Here is an 18644-nt window from a genome sequence, read left to right on the forward strand (position 1 = left end):
ATCCATACAGACCAGAGTGTGTTCTACTGTTGTAACTACTAATGATGTCAGGTAACGCATCGATAAAGGTAAACGTTTGATTGGAATGCAAGTATCTCTACAAAATATTTTTCAACTTCCCTATAAATGATTCAGCAAATGCAGCTTTATGAGCACTGTGACTTGCAATGTGAGTGACCCCAATGGCTTTGCAATGCTTTTGAAATGCATTGTTTAAGAACTCTTTTCCATGATCTGATCTGATTATGATGGGCTGACGTTCTGCAAATATCTTTTTGAAAGCCTCCAACACTGTGGTAGCCTTCTTGTTTTTAAGGGGGAGTACCCAAGCATACCGTGAAAAATGATCCACAACAACTAGTAAGAAAGTGATGCCTTCGTTATAGTCTTTGATATTGGAGACATCTGCTAAATCAGCATCCCACATGTAATCCACACTCACCAAAAGAGTTTTGACTTTCGGTGTTTTGTGTCTAACTTGTCTTCTTACACTATAAGGATCTTGATTCTGCAACCAAGCAGTGACCTGTGATAGACTTATCTTCAATTTGCCTTTCTTTTTTATGCCCTCATACAACCTCTTGGGGCCAGTGAATCCCAACACATGTTTTGGATCATACCATATCTTCTTCAGAACATCTTTCTGCTTTTTTGACAACATTTTTTCTTATTCATATGTTCATTGCAACTCTTTTTATACCTTTTCATGTGCTACTAACAGTTCAATTTGTTTAAGAAATGAATCGGTTCTTTGCACTTCACATAAATCTTTGGTAAATATTTCACAAACTAATTTTCCACGTAAACATGTACGGCCTACATCATTTATTACTTCCCAATAATCATTTTTTGTTTTGATGCACATTATCAATGTTATCCAACTTTTGCTTTTTCTCAGTTTCCACCTCAGGTAAAATTTCATTGGCGACCGAATGATTTTTAACATGGTGTATACTGAAGTTGACAACATCATAGAAATGATACATATTCCTTTTATACACTTGTTGGCAACATTTTCCTTAGAACAGAGGATTCATTTTAACTGTCTTTATTCCAGAAATAGATTTGATCAAACTTTTACTTCACCTTTCAAAACATCAGGGTCATGTGAATTCTTTTATTTCAATCAGAATTCTATTGTAATGACTGCCATGTTTATTTTTTGGTATACATCATAGAATTTCCAAGACAACTGTAATTGAAGAATGTCAGGCCTCTCAAAAGGATAATGACAACATCATGACAAAAAATGACAAATAATGACAAAACATGACAAATAATGACAAAATCATGACAAACATGACAAAATCATGACAAAATCATGACAAAAATTACAAAACATGACAAAATCATGACAAAAATGACAAAATCGTGACGAAATCATGAGAAAATCATGACAAAAATGACAAAATCATGACAAAAATGACAACAGCATGACAAAATCATGACAAAAATGACAAAATCATGACAAAACATGACAAAATCATGACAAAAATGACAAAATCATGACAAAATGACAAAATCATGACAAAAATGACAAAACCATGACAAAATCCTGACAACATATGACAACAATGACAAAAACGTGACAAAAACATGACAAAACATGACAAAATCATGACAAAAATGACAAAATCATGACAAAATTATGACAAAATCATGACAAAACATGACACAATCATGACAAAATCATGACAAAAATGACAAAACCATGACAAAAGCATGACACAAATGACAAAATCATGACAAAACATGACAAAATCATGACAAAATATGACAAAAATGGCAAAAACATGACAAACAAAATCATGACAAAACATGACAATACATGACAAAATCATGACAAAAACATGACAAAAATGACAAAATGACAAAATCATAACAAAATCATGACAAAAATGACAAATAACGTCATGACATTGACATACTATACTAGCATATCGAAAGCCAATAACTTCGTGAAAACCAACCCGGCTAGCCATTTACATACTATACTAGCATACCGAAAGCCAATAACGCCATGAAATCCAACCCGGCTAGCCATTTACATACTATACTAGCATGCCGAAAGCCAATAACGTCATGAAATCCAACCCGGCTAGCCGTTTACATACTATACTAGCATGCCGCAAGCCAATAACGTCATGAAAACCAACCCGGCTAGCTATTTACATACTATACTAGCATACCGAAAGTCAATAACGTCGTGAAATCCAACCCGGCTAGCCATTTACATACTATACTAGCATACCGAAAGCCAATAACGTCATGAAAACCAACCCGGCTAGCCATTTGCATACTGTACTAGCATGCCGAAAGTCAATAACGTCGTGTAATCCAACCCGGCTAGCCATGAATCATCAACAACAGATATTGAAAGAAGAAGAAAATACAACTAAATAGAGGATATCTAACAGTGTTTTCACGAGTGGGGCTAATATTTTGATATTTTTCACGAGTGCGCAGCAAGAGTGAAAAATATCAAAATATTAGCCACACGAGTGAAATATATTTGGTATTACTGAAGACACTGTTAGATATTCTGTTTATTACATTTTTTATCAACGAAAAACCTACCCCGTATGCTAACTAGGCCTACAGCGATCATTTGTAAACAAAAAATGTAGTTCCCCCTGTCCAGGTGCTGAGATATATGTCGGGCTTTCTGATTGGTCAATTATTTTGGTATTTTCTAATCATTAATTTGATTGGTCAAATCAGCAAAAGTGATATTTTTCACTAGTGATAAATATGATATTTTTCACTAGTGAAAAATATCACTTTTATAGAATGAATAATTTTTGATATTTCACTGGTAAAAATGTAATAAAGAAAGGTATGTCACTTCTGTATTTGAAAACCAAGATACAGGGGAGAGAATTGATGACTCCTATGGTTTTTTTTTTCTCTTCCAGAATGCCTCTTTCAAGATGGCTGCCAACATTGGCAGCCATCTTGAATGAGACATTCTGGGAGAGAGAAAAAAAACCAGAGAGCCATCATATCTCTCCTGATACTCGCATATTTAAAATAAAAATACACCATAACCTGTTAAAAATCTATAATTGTATCATGTGTAAAATAAAAGTACACCATACCCTGTTAAAATATATGATTGCATCTTATGTAACGATATAATCATAATGAACAACCCTGATCATATATTTATAGACGATCTTTGTATGAGTCGTTTGGACACGAACTTGTTATTTTTGGACCAAAGCTTTTCGGCTATTTTTATATCTACATAGAATTTGTCCTGCATCCGATTCGATTTCAAAATGGTCAGTTATTTGATACGTGAGTCGTTTTTATAAACAACAGTTCAATAAGTAAGATTATAGATTTACTTCCATGTTGGCATTTGTTGAGTCGGACTAGAGTTTCCAATAGACTATTGGTACACTCGTGGGACAAAGTGTTTCTCTCTATTAGCTGACGGGTGCTTTTCATTCGAGGCTGAATTCGTCGAAACATTCAAGTGAGAAGAAACATGTTTACACGGTACAGATGATTTGATATTCACGAGATTGATCCTAGTATCGGAGTTACAATTAAGCAAACACATACCATGCTTAGATGATGCTAAGGGGCAGTTTTTTGGTCAACGTGATGATGATTTAGGGTAATATTCTATTTCTTTGTGCGATATGAATCGAAAGTGTTCGATGCTAGTCTATATGGCTCATTTAGAGAACATGACTTGTATTTTACCTGGATTTGACGTAGATTTGACCTAGATATGACCTGAATTTAACCTTTATTTGATCTGGATTTGATCTAGATTTGACCTAGATATGACATGAATTTGACCTAAATTTGACCTAGATATTACCTAATGACTGTATCCACGAAGCTGAACTTATGATACGCTTGCTCTGGTTTCCTTATCTTATTCTCGTTTCTTTTCTACATATTTTCATCGTTTTGTCGACTTTGATGTCGAAAGAAAGATTGACGACGAGCCCTTAAGATCTTTTTTGTGAAGAATTGCTATGTTAAATTCCTATACTAGATGCTCTTCCCCTATTTCAAAACTAGAATGTAGAATCAGACATGTCCTACAAACCAAATTCAAAAAGCTCACTTTTATTTATAATCATGATATTCTAGAGACAGGGTCTAGTCTAGTCGAAAGACTACTAGAAATATTTAACACGGTTTTTATGGTTTTTTTTCTGTACTTTCTATTAGGTATGGATGACACTGAGCGCCGTATCCTCAGGAAACACCATACCATCTTAATGGAAACATTGGATACAAAGTATATGATTCCATTTCTGTTTGAAAAGGAAATAGTTTACGAGGAGGACTACCTTGACGATAAGCCATGTCGGCCAGAACGTGTCAAGAAAATGCTCCTGTTTCTGAAGGACAACTGTTCATTTGAACAGTTTATAGAATGTCTGAGGCACGAAGAAAGCTATTCCTTTTTAGCTGATGATTTAGAGAAAGCACTTTCACACGCCAGTGAACAAAATGATGTTGTCCATCAACAGAGAAAGATTAACCTATTCACAGAAAGAAGGAAAGACGTGGGGGAGTTCCGCCATAAAATGAAACGGTGTTCACACGAAAAGGATTTTGTAACATTTCGGAAATACTACGAAAAGGCCATCAATGACTGGGACCATATAAAACACAACAGGACCAAGTACAATGACCAGCAGCGACAGAGAGCAGCAGACTTCTGTCACGCGGCTTATGATGCTGAAATCGAGCGACGGCGGGTGTTTTATGAAAAGATAAACTTAGAAGGTGACATATTGGACAAAGTACAGCTAATGTCTGCTCACACATCATGTCCTACAGCGCCTGACGTTTTATACTTAGCGCGGTACTCGTCTGCGCTGGTGATGGCGGGCGGTACTCTAGAAGACGCCCTCACTTATATCGAAGATGCTGAGCACAAGATGGAGCTCCTTCCAGCATGTAGAGAAACGGGCCTGGTTCTCTACATCAAGTTTAACTTCCTGTTGCTGAGACATGAACGTGACAGGTCGAGGATTGACAAAGACGAACTTTCAAAACTTGGTAATAGTGTAATTACACACTTCAGCACAGAATCAGACACAATCAGCAATGACTTCAAGAGAATATTTCTTCTGAAGAAAGCGCACATGTGGCTGGATATGGGTGTGTTTCTAAATGTTATTGGCGATAACAAGATTACAGATCGTCACATAGAAGAAACAGAGAAACTACTAAAAGAATTGCATCGACCTTCTCTGTGGGACAGGATGGAGTTACGGGCTAAAATGGTATATTATGCTGTCATGTCACGATTAGCTCAGGTGAAAGACAATACTAACTACTCCGAGGCCATTGAACTTGCGACGAAAGCTTTGAGGTTTGCCAAGGAAGGGAAGTTCCCCAAGGAACAGAGAGCTATCGAATACAACTTAGATTTACTGCGTAAAGTTTAAAGTGCGAGCACATAGGTATACGCTACCAAACAGCATTTGTGATTTTGTGATTTTATGTATATATGACTAATTTGAGATGGTTGATAAATTTGCATTGAAGCATGTTATTGTACATCGTGCCACAGGCGTCTACTTCTGGTTAGTATCAATATGAGTACTCCCTAGTGATGATGTAGAAGTAGGGGATAATTTCTATGAATACTAACCAGACGACTATGATCATATTGTACAGTATGTACATCGGTAATGTGATGACAATACAGTGATGATTTACTGTCAACTTTGTTTATAGAGGTTAGCAGACTTTAATATAGGTTCGGATTTAGAATGAATTGAACTTAAATCATTGACCACATCAAGTATGCTTTGTCACAACGGAACAACAAAGACCGCTAATATTTCAAAAAAAAAATCCTGCGCTTATGGGCAATTTGACAATTCCATTTATATAATTCATTACATGATAAGTGAATCATTCAAGTCCAATTTAGTTTGGAACACTATATCAACAAATTAGCTGATTACAAGTGAAGCCAACTCCACGAAAACTGAGGTATTAAGTTATTGCGGTGTAATCGCCGTACATGGATATTCCTGGTAAAGCTTTACCCTACTGGTCGGTTTGTTCATACAAATGTAAAACCTGAGTTAACATTTTGGGAAATGAGTCGGAAACATGTAACAGTACCATGTCCGTGGTCCCTAGTTAAAATTACTTAAATATATATTTGTTTCTTTTGTTTGATCCTAAATTATAAATTGTGGACCTTCCCTTTATTCATTTATCCATTTATTTATATTTTGTTCGTATTTTTTGTTTCCTTCCTTTGTAGTGATATAATAGAGCTATGTTTACGTTTTCGTATTTTCTTTGTTCTCTAATTAAATATTACCTGATTGATATGTAGTTACTGAGGTATGTTATCAAGTGTGACTTTGATGAACATATTATACAATCAAGTTACTGAGGTATGTTATCAAGTGTGACTTTGATGAACATATTGTACAATGTAGTTACTGAGGTATGTTAATAAAGTGTGACTTTGATGAACATATTATACAATCAAGTTACTGAGATATGTTAATGAAGTGTGACTTTGATGAACATATTATACAATCAAGTTAGTGAGGTATGTTATTGAAGTGTGACTTTGATGAACATATTATACAATGTAGTTACTGAGGTATGTTAATAAAGTGTGACTTTGATGAACACATTATACAATGTAGTTACTGAGGTATGTTAATAAAAGTGTGACTTTGATGAACACTAGTGTACAATGTAGTTACTGAGGTATGTTAATAAAGTGTGACTTTGATGAACATATTATACAATGTAGTTACTGAGGTATGTTAATGAAGTGTGACTTTGATGAACATATTATACAATGTAGTTACTGAGGTATGTTAATGAAGTGTGACTTTGATGAACATATTATACAATGTAGTTACTGAGGTATGTTAATGAAGTGTGACTTTGATGAACATATTATACAATGTAGTTACTGAGGTATGTTAATGAAGTGTGACTTTGATGAACATATTATACAATGTAGTTACTGAGGTATGTTAATAAGTGTGACTTTGATGAACATATTATACAATGTAGTTACTGAGGTATGTTAATAAAGTGTGACTTTGATGAACATATTATACAATGTAGTTACTGAGGTATGTTAATAAAGTGTGACTTTGATGAACATATTATACAATGTAGTTACTGAGGTATGTTAATAAAGTGTGACTTTGATGAACATATTATACAATGTAGTTACTGAGGTATGTTAATAAAGTGTGACTTTGATGAACATATTATACAATGTAGTTACTGAGGTATGTTAATGAAGTGTGACTTTGATGAACATATTATACAATGTAGTTACTGAGGTATGTTAATAAAGTGTGACTTTGATGAACATATTATACAATAAGTTACTGAGGTATGTTAATGAAAGTGTGACTTTGATGAACATATTATACAATGTAGTTACTGAGGTATGTTAATGAAGTGTGACTTTGATGAACATATTATACAATGTAGTTACTGAGGTATGTTAATGAAGTGTGACTTTGATGAACATATTATACAATGTAGTTACTGAGGTATGTTAATAAAGTGTGACTTTGATGAACATATTATACAATGTAGTTACTGAGGTATGTTATTAAATAAACTGTGACTTTGATGAACATATTATACAATCTAGTTACTGAGGTATTACATAAAAAAAGTGTGACTTTGATGAACATATTATACAATGTAGTTACTGAGGTATGTTAATGAAGTGTGACTTTGATGAACATATTATACAATGTAGTTACTGAGGTATGTTAATAAAGTGTGACTTAGATGAACATATTATACAATCAAGTTACTGAGGTATGCTAATGAAGTGTGACTTTGATGAACATATTATACAATGTAGTTACTGAGGTATGCTAATGAAGTGTGACTTTGATGAACATATTATACAATGTAGTTACTGAGGTATGTTAAAGAAGTGTGACTTTGATGAACATATTATACAATGTAGTTACTGAGGTATGTTAATAAAGTGTGACTTTGATGAACACATTATACAATGTAGTTACTGAGGTATGTTAATAAAGTGTGACTTTGATGAACATATTATACAATGTAGTTACTGAGGTATGTTAATAAAGTGTGACTTTGATGAACATATTATACAATGTAGTTACTGAGATATGTTAATGAAGTGTGACTTTGATGAGCATATTATACAATGTAGTTACTGAGGTATGTTAATAAAGTGTGACTTTGATGAACATATTATACAATGTAGTTACTGAGGTATGTTAATGAATTGTGACTTTGATGAACATATTATACAATGTAGTTACTGAGGTATGTTAATAAAGTGTGACTTTGATGAACATATTATACAATAAGTTACTGAGGTATGTTAATGAAATGTGACTTTGATGAACATATTATACAATGTAGTTACTGAGGTATGCTAATGAAGTGTGACTTTGATGAACATATTATACAATGTAGTTACTGAGGTATGTTAATAAAGTGTGACTTTGATGAACATATTATACAATGTAGTTACTGAGGTATGCTAATGAAGTGTGACTTTGATGAACATATTATACAATGTAGTAACTGAGGTATGCTAATGAAGTGTGACTTTGATGAACATATTATACAATGTAGTTACTGAGGTATGTTAATGAAGTGTGACTTTGATGAACATATTATACAATCAAGTTACTGAGGTATGCTAATGAAGTGTGACTTTGATGAACGTATTATACAATGTAGTTACTGAGGTATGTTAATAAAAGTGACTTTGATGAACATATTATACAATGTAGTTAGTGAGGTACATGTATGTTAATAAACTGTGACTTTGATGAACATATTATACAATCTAGTTACTGAGGTATTACATAAAAAAAGTGTGACTTTGATGAACATATTATACAATGTAGTTACTGAGGTATGTTAATGAAGTGTGACTTTGATGAACATATTATACAATGTAGTTACTGAGGTATGTTAATAAAGTGTGACTTAGATGAACATATTATACAATCAAGTTACTGAGGTATGCTAATGAAGTGTGACTTTGATGAACATATTATACAATGTAGTTACTGAGGTATGCTAATGAAGTGTGACTTTGATGAACATATTATACAATGTAGTTACTGAGGTATGTTAAAGAAGTGTGACTTTGATGAACATATTATACAATGTAGTTACTGAGGTATGTTAATGAAGTGTGACTTTGATGAACATATTATACAATGTAGTTACTGGGGTATGTTAATAAAGTCTGACTTTGATGAACATATTATACAATGTAGTTACTGAGGTATGTTAATAAAGTGTGACTTTGATGAACATATTATACAATGTAGTTACTGAGGTATGTTATCAAATAAAGTGTGACTTTGATGAACATATTATACAATGTAGTTACTGAGATATGTTAATAAAGTGTGACTTTGATGAACATATTATACAATGTAGTTACTGAGGTATCTTAATAAGTGTGACTTTGATGAACATATTATACCATCAAGTTACTGAGGTATGTTAATGAAGTGTGACTTTGATGAACATATTATACAATGTAGTAACTGAGGTATGTTAAAGAAGTGTGACTTTGATGAACATATTATACAATCAAGTTACTGAGGTATGTAAATAAAGTGTGACTTTGATGAACATATTATACAATGTAGTTACTGAGGTATGTTAAAGAAGTGTGACTTTGATGAACATATTATACAATCAAGTTACTGAGGTATGTAAATAAAGTGTGACTTTGATGAACATATTATACAATGTAGTTACTGAGGTATGTTATCAAATAAAGTGTGACTTTGATGAACATATTATACAATGTAGTTACAGAGGTATGTTATCAAATAAAGTCTGACTTTGATGAACATATTATACAATGTAGTTTCTGTGTTATGTTAATCAAGTGTCACTTTGATGAACATATTATACAATGTAGTTACTGAGGTATGTTAATAAAGTGTGACTTTGATGAACATATTATACAATCAAGTTACTGAGGTATGTTAATGAAGTGTGACTTTGATGAACATATTATACAATGTAGTTACTGAGGTATGTTTATAAAGTGTGACTTTGATGAACATATTATACAATCAAGTTACTGAGGTATGTTATCAAATAAAGTGTGACTTTGATGAACATATTATACAATGTAGTTACTGAGGTATGTTAAAGAAGTGTGACTTTGATGAACATATTATACAATGTAGTTACTGAGGTATGTTAATAAAGTGTGACTTTGATGAACATATTATACAATGTAGTAACTGAGGTATGCTTATAAAGTGTGACTTTGATGAACATATTATACAATGTAGTTACTGAGGTATGTTAATGAAGTGTGACTTTGATGAACATATTATACAATGTAGTTACTGAGGTATGTTAAAGAAGTGTGACTTTGATGAACATATTATACAATCAAGTTACTGAGGTATGTTATCAAATAAAGTGTGACTTTGATGAACATATTATACAATGTAGTTACTGAGGTATGTTAATGAAGTGTGACTTTGATGAACATATTATACAATGTAGTTACTGAGGTATGTTAATGACGTGTGACTTTGATGAACATATTACTGATTACCGAAGTATACGGTAATCAAATTTATTGAAGCCATTATGGAAGTTTAATATGTGTTAGTATAAGTCCGGAGGAGTTGTTCCCCTTAGTAGTTTTAAGCTAGACCTCTGTATCCTAGAGTTATCCCGCTTGATAAAGCATTGTATAGCATTTCCCAGTAGGCAAAGTTAACTTCCGGTCATTCTCATTTTGAACAAGCACGAGTGTGCAGGAATTTTAATTTTGACAATTTGGACGGTCACGATGCCGAGAGGAAAAGGTACCAGGCGAAAAGGATCAAGGGTGGCCTTGTCGCCGCCCCCTGCGAAGAAAAGAGGGGGAAGGCGAGCTGTTACAGATGCTGGGAGGTCTGAGGCCGCCGTCGGAGAGAATTCTTGCAATTCACGTGCACGTGGTCCGCAATCAGAATCGTCCTTGGTGGAGATCCACGTGGAGGAGGGTGTGACAGGTTGTATAAGTACGGAGCCCGTGCCAGACTCTAGTAGGTTTCGGGCTCCGGTTACTGATTCTGATAATGCATGTGGCAGTGTATTTTCGCCTGAAATTGAGATTATCCCGCTAGAATCCGACTCCATAGGTAACCATGTGCCCAGGGCTTTGAAACGAAAAATTTGGGGCCATGAATATATTAATTTGGCCCTTCTGTTAAAGGGATATTCTGAATTAAATGAATTTTGTACGAGCGCACCGATGGTTGTCGGATCTAGTGGGGTGATTGAGACCCGTCCGGCTATTTGTAAAGAAAAAATTACTAATATAGAGAAATGGACGGATGCCTTCCACATCTTTATGTCCATTTATTTGGAGAGGTTTCCCCACAAGACCCAGGAGCTTTTGCAGTATATTAGCACGATACGGGGGGGCAGCTTCTCAGGGGGTGTCTGGGGGTTGGCAGATTTATGACGAGCAATTTAGGGCACGTCTTAGTCAATCTCCTGGTTCACCTTGGAATCAAATTAATTCCAACCTTTGGCTCAGGGTAATGACCCCTCAAGCTGGAGGGATGGGTAAGAACAACCAGGCAAAGGATTACACTAAAGATTCAAAAGTAGGAAATTATAAACCCTCAGGAACTTGCCATGCCTTCAATAAGGGTAACTGTAAATGGGACAATTGTAGGTTTGCTCATGTTTGCAGTATTTGTGCAGACAGTCATAGTGCCACACAATGCAAGTCTTTTCGAGCCTCAGCTGAAAATTCCAGACAGGGAAAAGGTCTCACTGCTAATGTCCAATCTGGGAAAAACTCCAATAAATAGTGAGAAATTACAACAGGAGTTGTTGGATTACCCAAACCATGAGGTTACACAGGAGCTTGTTAACGGTTTTTCTAATGGTTTTTCTTTGCACTATCAGGGGGTTAGGGAAATCACAGATTGTGTTAATTTAAGTTCAGTTAGACAGTGTGTTGACCTAGCCCTTCAGAAAGTTCAAAAGGAGGCGGATTGTGGAAGGGTGGCTGGTCCATTTAAGGAAAGACCTTTACCAAATTTGAGAATTTCTCCTTTAGGACTCGTTCCCAAGAGTACCCCTGGGGAATATCGTTTGATTCACCATTTATCTCATCCTAAAGGTAATTATGTTAATTCTGGTATTGACCCAGATTTGTGTTCAGTTGAGTATACAAAATTTGATTCAGCTATTGAATTAGTACACAATTTAGGTCAAGGGGCATTATTAGCAGAATCTGATATTAAATCAGCTTTTAGGTTATTACCAATATCGCCACAAGATTTTGAATTATTGGGATTTAAGCTTCAAGGTTTTTATTACTTTGATAAATGTTTACCAATGGGCTGTTCAATATCGTGTAGCTTATTTGAGAAATTTTCGAGTGCTTTAGAATGGATAGTGCAGAAGAAGTCGGGGAAACAATCTGTATTGCATTATCTTGATGATTTCTTATTTGGAGGTAAAGCTGGTTCCACCCAATGTAAGACTTACTAGATTGTTTAGCTACTTGTGAATACTTGGGGGTTCCCATTGCTGAGGAAAAGACTCTGGGACCTTGCATTGTGTTGTGCTTTCTAGGTTTAGAAATTGATACTGTAAACCTTACGATAAAGATTCCTTCGGCTAAAGTAACTGAGATTTGTGAAAAGCTGAAAAAAGTCTCCACTAAAAAGAAAGTGACTTTGAGAGATATGCAGTCTTTAATTGGGGCATTGCAATTTGCCTGTAGGGCAGTAAGACCTGGGCGCACCTTTTGTCGACGCCTTATTAATTCAATTAAGGGTTTGACACAGCCTCATCACCACATTAGGGTTACTGGGGAGATCAGGCAAGATATTGAGGCTTGGTTGTATTTCTTTGAGAATTTTAATGGAGTCTCATTTTTTCTGAAGAAGGAATGGGAGAGTTCTCATGCTTTGTGCTTGTACACTGACAGTGCGGGAGGTCCAGGAATGGGCTTTGGGGCCTTTTTCAATGGTAAGTGGTGTTTTGGAGTATGGCAAGTCCAATGGCATATTCAGGGCTTAACCAAAAGTATTACATTGCTTGAGTGTTTTCCCAATTTTAGTAGCTGTTGTTGTATGGGGAGATTTACTGGCAAATAGGAAGATACTATTTAGGTCGGACAATACAGGAGTGGTCAGTATCATTAATTCCCTAACATCTAAGTCGGATCTGGTTAGGAAACTTGTTAGTGTATTTGTGTTGACCTGTTTAAAATTCAACATCTTGTGCAAATGTGTACATATTTCGTGTACTGATAACACTGTTGCTGATTCAATTTCACGTTTGCAGTGGGACAGATTTTTCCAGCTAGTTCCAAGTGCAGAGCGGGAGCCATACATGGTGCCAAGCCATCTTTGGGAAATCTTCAATTAGAGATTGAGTTATTGGTACAAAGTAGTTTAAGGTGGCAAGCCATTATCACGTTACCAATTTTCAGTTGTGTTGATGAATGCATTAGAGTTAGCTAATATCCCAGCAGCCAATTTTAAGACTCATAGTTTCTAATAAATAGGAAAGGTAGGGAAGTTGAGGGCCTTTGGGGGAGAATTATACATCATACGGAAATATCCTATGATTGTCCTGGTTTGTTTCGTAGGGACGGCACTCATTTGTCTGATATTGGTAATGATATATTTATCACAGATTTTCAATCTGCACTTGAGGCATTTGTGACTCAAAATGCGACAGTATTTTAGTTCTAGTTCCAAATGAGTGAACAGGATTTGTTGCCAGATTGGGGCAGTAAGCTTTGCTTTCTGTGTGGCGGAATTCTGGCAAGTTGGCGGCAGCATGTGTCAAAAAGCAAATTCCCCCTTTCATTTTAAAGTGGTATGGGTATCCAGGGTAGGTCTGCTTGGTTTCCCAAGGGACATAACTCAGGAGGAAAAGGGATAAGGGGAGATAACTCTGCAAGAGATGGATGATAGATCCAAGGTTATGTGTTGGCCATGGGGCCATCATATTGGTTTATAGGCAACTGCTTGGAGCACGGCGTGCTTAGCACAAGGGTTGTGTTCGCCTGGTTTCCCAGGGAACGGTCCTATCTGGTTGCTGTTTGTCCGGTCACCATGCTGGTGGGCATTCAGCTGGAGATATCAGTCTCTTTGTGAGTTTCAGGTTTATATGCTTGTTGACTCATGCTGCTGTCATCTGGTTCATAAATCTGTGGCCTTCTCCCAGCTTGGTGTTTGAGTTGTTTGTATGTATGGAATAAGGGTCTTGAAATAATATACAATCAAGTTACTGAGGTATGCTAATGAAGTGTGACTTTGATGAACATATTATACAATGTAGTTACTGAGGTATATTAATAAAGTGAGACTTTGATGAACATATTATACAATCAAGTTACTGAGGTATGCTAATGAAGTGTGACTTTGATGAACATATTATACAATGTAGTTACTGAGGTATGTTAATAAAGTGAGACTTTGATGAACATATTATACAATCAAGTTACTAAGGTATGCTAATGAAGTATGACTTTGATGAATATATTATACAATGTAGTTACTGAGGTATGTTAAAGAAGTGTGACTTTGATGAACATGTTGTAGCGGGACTGGACTGGGTCGATCATCGGTGACCAGGTAGCTCAATTGGTAGAGCATCCGGCTAGTGTTCGGAGGGTCCCGGGTTCGAACCCCGGTCTGGCCGCTACATTTTCTCCTCTCCTGTTACAATATTATACAATGTAGTTACTGAGGTATGTTAATAAAGTGTGACTTTGATGAACATATGATACAATGTAGTTACTGAGGTATGTTAATAAAGTGTGACTTTGATGAACATATTATACAATGTTGTTACTGAGGTATGTTAATGAAGTGTGACTTTGATGAACATATTATACAATATAGTTACTATGGTATGTTAATAAAGTGTGACTTTGATGAACATATTATACAATGTAGTTACTGAGGTATGTTATCAAATAAAGTGTGACTTTGATGAACATATTATACAATGTAGTTACTGAGGTATGCTAATGAAGTGTGACTTTGATGAACATATTATACAATGTAGCTGTGAGGTATGTTAATAAAGTGTGAAGTTCATATCGACAAAAATATATGTCGTAATCCATGACATCACAGACACGAAGTGGGGTGTTTTAACCTCAACAGAATATATCGAGGATACAATGATTGGATTGTGTTGAGTGTGTCACAGCAGACTATTCACATGGATGTGTTAGAGTTAGGGTTGAACTAGTAAAATTAATCGACTATTTATATTCGATCCCTTCTTTCAAACTTAGTTAACATGACGTAGTTATTTTGGGGATTGTTCAGTTTAGAACCTCTTGAAGTGTTTTGGTGGATTGCAGTTGGGTTTTATTTCACATTGATCAACTAGGAGAGTTGATATAGCTACAAACGTACACCATCGTTTACACTCACCATTTAAGGATAATTAGAAGTGGATAAATTTAACTAGGATTAGAAGTGGATAAATTTAACTAGGATTAAAAGTGGATAAATTTAACTAGGATTAAAAGTGGATAAATTTAACTAGGATTAAAAGTGGATAAATTTAACTAGGATTAGAAGTGGATAAATTTAATTAGGATTAAAAGTGGATAAATTTAACTAGGATTAGAAGTGGGTAAACTTAACTAGGATTACAAGTACATGGTTTTAACAATGAAGACATTATTTCTCCTGCAAATAACACGTGTGTAAACCAATGGTCACTTCCAATCCAATGGCAGGGTATTCACACATTCTCATTTTCATTGACGAAAATTCTTTTCCCAATGGTGACAATTTGAATCTTCACTAAATTGGAGTTATAGAAATAAGAATAAAATTCAATGTCTGTATTCCTGGCTATTCAAGATGGTTGTCAATAATAATGAATCCTTCCTTTCCCTTAACTTAATATGGCTACTGCTATTAAGAGGATATTTTACCTTCACAGAAAGATAACTATCCGTCCGATTATGAATATGACGGCAATATATGGATAATCGTATTAATTATGTTTTTATAACAACGGTTTGTACTGAGCTGTATTTTCACCATAGTAAGTTTAAGATATAATGAATTATTGAATGATAATTAAAAAAAGTTGCATTATTGGGGTGGGGGTAATTGTGATAATCTAGATTGCCCTAGTTCTGACATATAATCAAAATTTTCAGGAGTCATGTCGATCACGTATGTACTTCATAAGATTATTAAACATATAAAATTGCGCTGCATAGCTGAGAATTGAACCACATGGAAGAGATCAAGTTTTCAGAATGAATTAAATATATTTTTGATTCTCTACATGGGAGGATTTAAATGTGATGAACCTCCTACATTTACACACTGTTAGTATTTTTGATAAATACGATTTTTATTGATAAACATTGTGTGAAAAAGATTTTTTTATCACATGAGTACTTTTGTAAGATATTCAATGTGAATGTGGAGTTTATTGAATGAATTTTGAATGTAATACAAAAATTATGAAAATGAACAAGTTGAGGTAAAACAATGTAAATGTATTCAACATTTAAGTAGAAAATATGAAAGGTTACGAACTAGTTTTTTTTTTTTATAAAATCTGTCATAGAGATACCAAAGAGGTTGAATGTGCACAACAAGAAAGTTCACATAACCAAAGAACCCTTACGTTTAGTATAGTTCCAAAGTATGTTACAGATGGCTTAAAACTTCAGAAAGTTCAATTCAAACTTCGTCACATATGACTAGTGCCAAATTAAATTGAGAAATAGAAAGATGTAATTTCAGTAGTGAAAGAAGAGAAACATTATTACATTTATTCTGGTAAAGTTACCATGTAAAGTCTCTTTGGTCGTCCCTAATATATATTTTGATTGTGAATATTCGAACGAAAATAGATCATGGTAAATAAAAAATGGATTTTCATTGAAAGATTCTAAATAATGACACATGATTGTTAGACAATTGATTGATACATTCTTTAGATTTAATTTGATTTAGAAATGTTACAAATAAATGCAAAAATATACTAGTGGTGATGAATGTTTTAACTTGTACCTGCTGTAGTTATTTTTGTAGATGCAAGTTTTGGTTCAAAGATATGGTGACGGACATACCATGGGAATTAAATGTAAATACATCAATTACATGTACATATTAAATGTAAATACACGAATTACATATTAAATGTAAATACACGAATTACATACTAGATGTAAATACATAAAGTACATATTAAATGTAAATACATCAATTACATATTAAATGTAAATACATCAATTACATATTAAATGTAAATACATCAATTACATATTAAATGTAAATACATCAATTATATATTAAATGTAAATACACAACTTACATATTTGTGTATATTTTAAGTATGACAACAATTTGAATAAAAAAAGGGGTAAAAAAAGATGAGGATCAATGTAGATAAGGTATTTTATAAGATTATTATCATATATAAATACACTGCATAGCTAAATGTGCGTGTAGATTGATAGAATCTTAATCTCATGTTGATCGGACAGGGCATGTAATAAAGATATTTTTAAGATGCATATCTTCATGAAATATCTTTATCATTCTTTTATGGTTGAAATGATATTTGCAAGCTACAACTGTATGACAATGCCAGTCCAATTTTGAATCATTGCAGAGGCAAGATAGGCTTATTGCAGCTAGAGTTACACCCCATGGAAATATCTCCAACATCGACAAAGTGATATATAAATCAGTTGTAATTACAGTTCTGTTACAGTAAAATCAGTTCCTACCCTAAAAGGTATCAAAACTAAACCTTTATCTTATCCACGGTTCTTACCCTAAAAGGTATCAAAACTAAACCTTTATCTTATCCACGGTTCTTACCCTAAAAGGTATCAAAACTAAACCTTTATCTTATCCACGGTTCTTACCCTAAAAGGTATCAAAACTAAACCTTTATCATATCCACGGTTCTTACCCTAAAAGGTATCAAAACTAAACCTTTATCATATCCACGGTTCTTACCCTAAAAGGTATCAAAACTAAACCTTTATCATATCAACGGTTCTTACCCTAAAAGGTATCAAAACTAAACCTTTATCATATCCACGGTTCTTACCCTAAAAGGTATCAAAACTAAACCTTTATCTTATCCACGGTTCTTACCCTAAAAGGTATCAAAACTAAACCTTTATCTTATCCACGGTTCTTACCCTAAAAGGTATCAAAACTAAACCTTTATCTTATCCACGGTTCTTACCCTAAAAGGTATCAAAACTAAACCTTTATCTTATCCACGGTTCTTACCCTAAAAGGTATCAAAACTAAACCTTTATCTTATCCACGGTTCTTACCCTAAAAGGTATCAAAACTAAACCTTTATCTTATCCACGGTTCTTACCCTAAAAGGTATCAAAACTAAACCTTTATCATATCCACGGTTCAGTAAACTGTATCACAAAATATTATGGAATTTCACAGTATGATGTTCATTATTACAGTAGGTTATTTCCCTCTGCATTTCCTCATAGTTTTCACATCTAGGCTTATATGGCAAGCCGTTTGGGTTTTTACCTATTGAAATGAAGATATCTCTATTTAATTAAAGATATCTCTATTTAAAATGAAGATATCTCTATTTAATTAGATATATCTGTAATTTAAATA

At 34.2% G+C, this 18644-nt stretch overlaps 1 protein-coding gene, 1 long non-coding RNA gene and 1 other non-coding gene across 5 annotated transcripts in view; all 3 read left to right on the top strand.

The window, feature by feature from the left end:
• The window catches only part of LOC117328741, a 50645-nt gene extending 44718 nt beyond the window's left edge, over positions 1-5927 (top strand). Inside the window, exon 3 of the mRNA XM_033886257.1 lies at positions 4195-5927. Coding sequence (XP_033742148.1) covers positions 4197-5426 — 1230 coding nt within the window. The 5' untranslated portion in view covers positions 4195-4196 and the 3' untranslated portion in view covers positions 5427-5927. The remainder of the gene's footprint in view (positions 1-4194) is intronic.
• Positions 5928-6683: 756 nt separating this feature from the next.
• On the top strand, positions 6684-14467 carry LOC117328742. Of its 3 annotated transcripts, none has more exons than XR_004533036.1 (2): positions 6684-6828; positions 14280-14467. It is a non-coding gene; the product is annotated as an uncharacterized LOC117328742 (long non-coding RNA). The 3 variants fall into 3 exon arrangements; XR_004533034.1 differs by lacking the exon at positions 6684-6828 and adding an exon at positions 8454-8669; XR_004533035.1 differs by lacking the exon at positions 6684-6828 and adding an exon at positions 9897-9984.
• A 148-nt stretch (positions 14468-14615) lies between these two features.
• On the top strand, positions 14616-14688 carry Trnat-agu. Its single transcript has one exon. It is a non-coding gene; the product is annotated as a tRNA-Thr (tRNA).
• Positions 14689-18644: the final 3956 nt, after the last annotated feature.

The sequence above is a fragment of the Pecten maximus genome, chromosome 6 (genome assembly GCF_902652985.1).
Source record: "Pecten maximus chromosome 6, xPecMax1.1, whole genome shotgun sequence".
In the NCBI taxonomy this organism is placed as follows: Eukaryota; Metazoa; Mollusca; class Bivalvia; order Pectinida; family Pectinidae; genus Pecten; species Pecten maximus.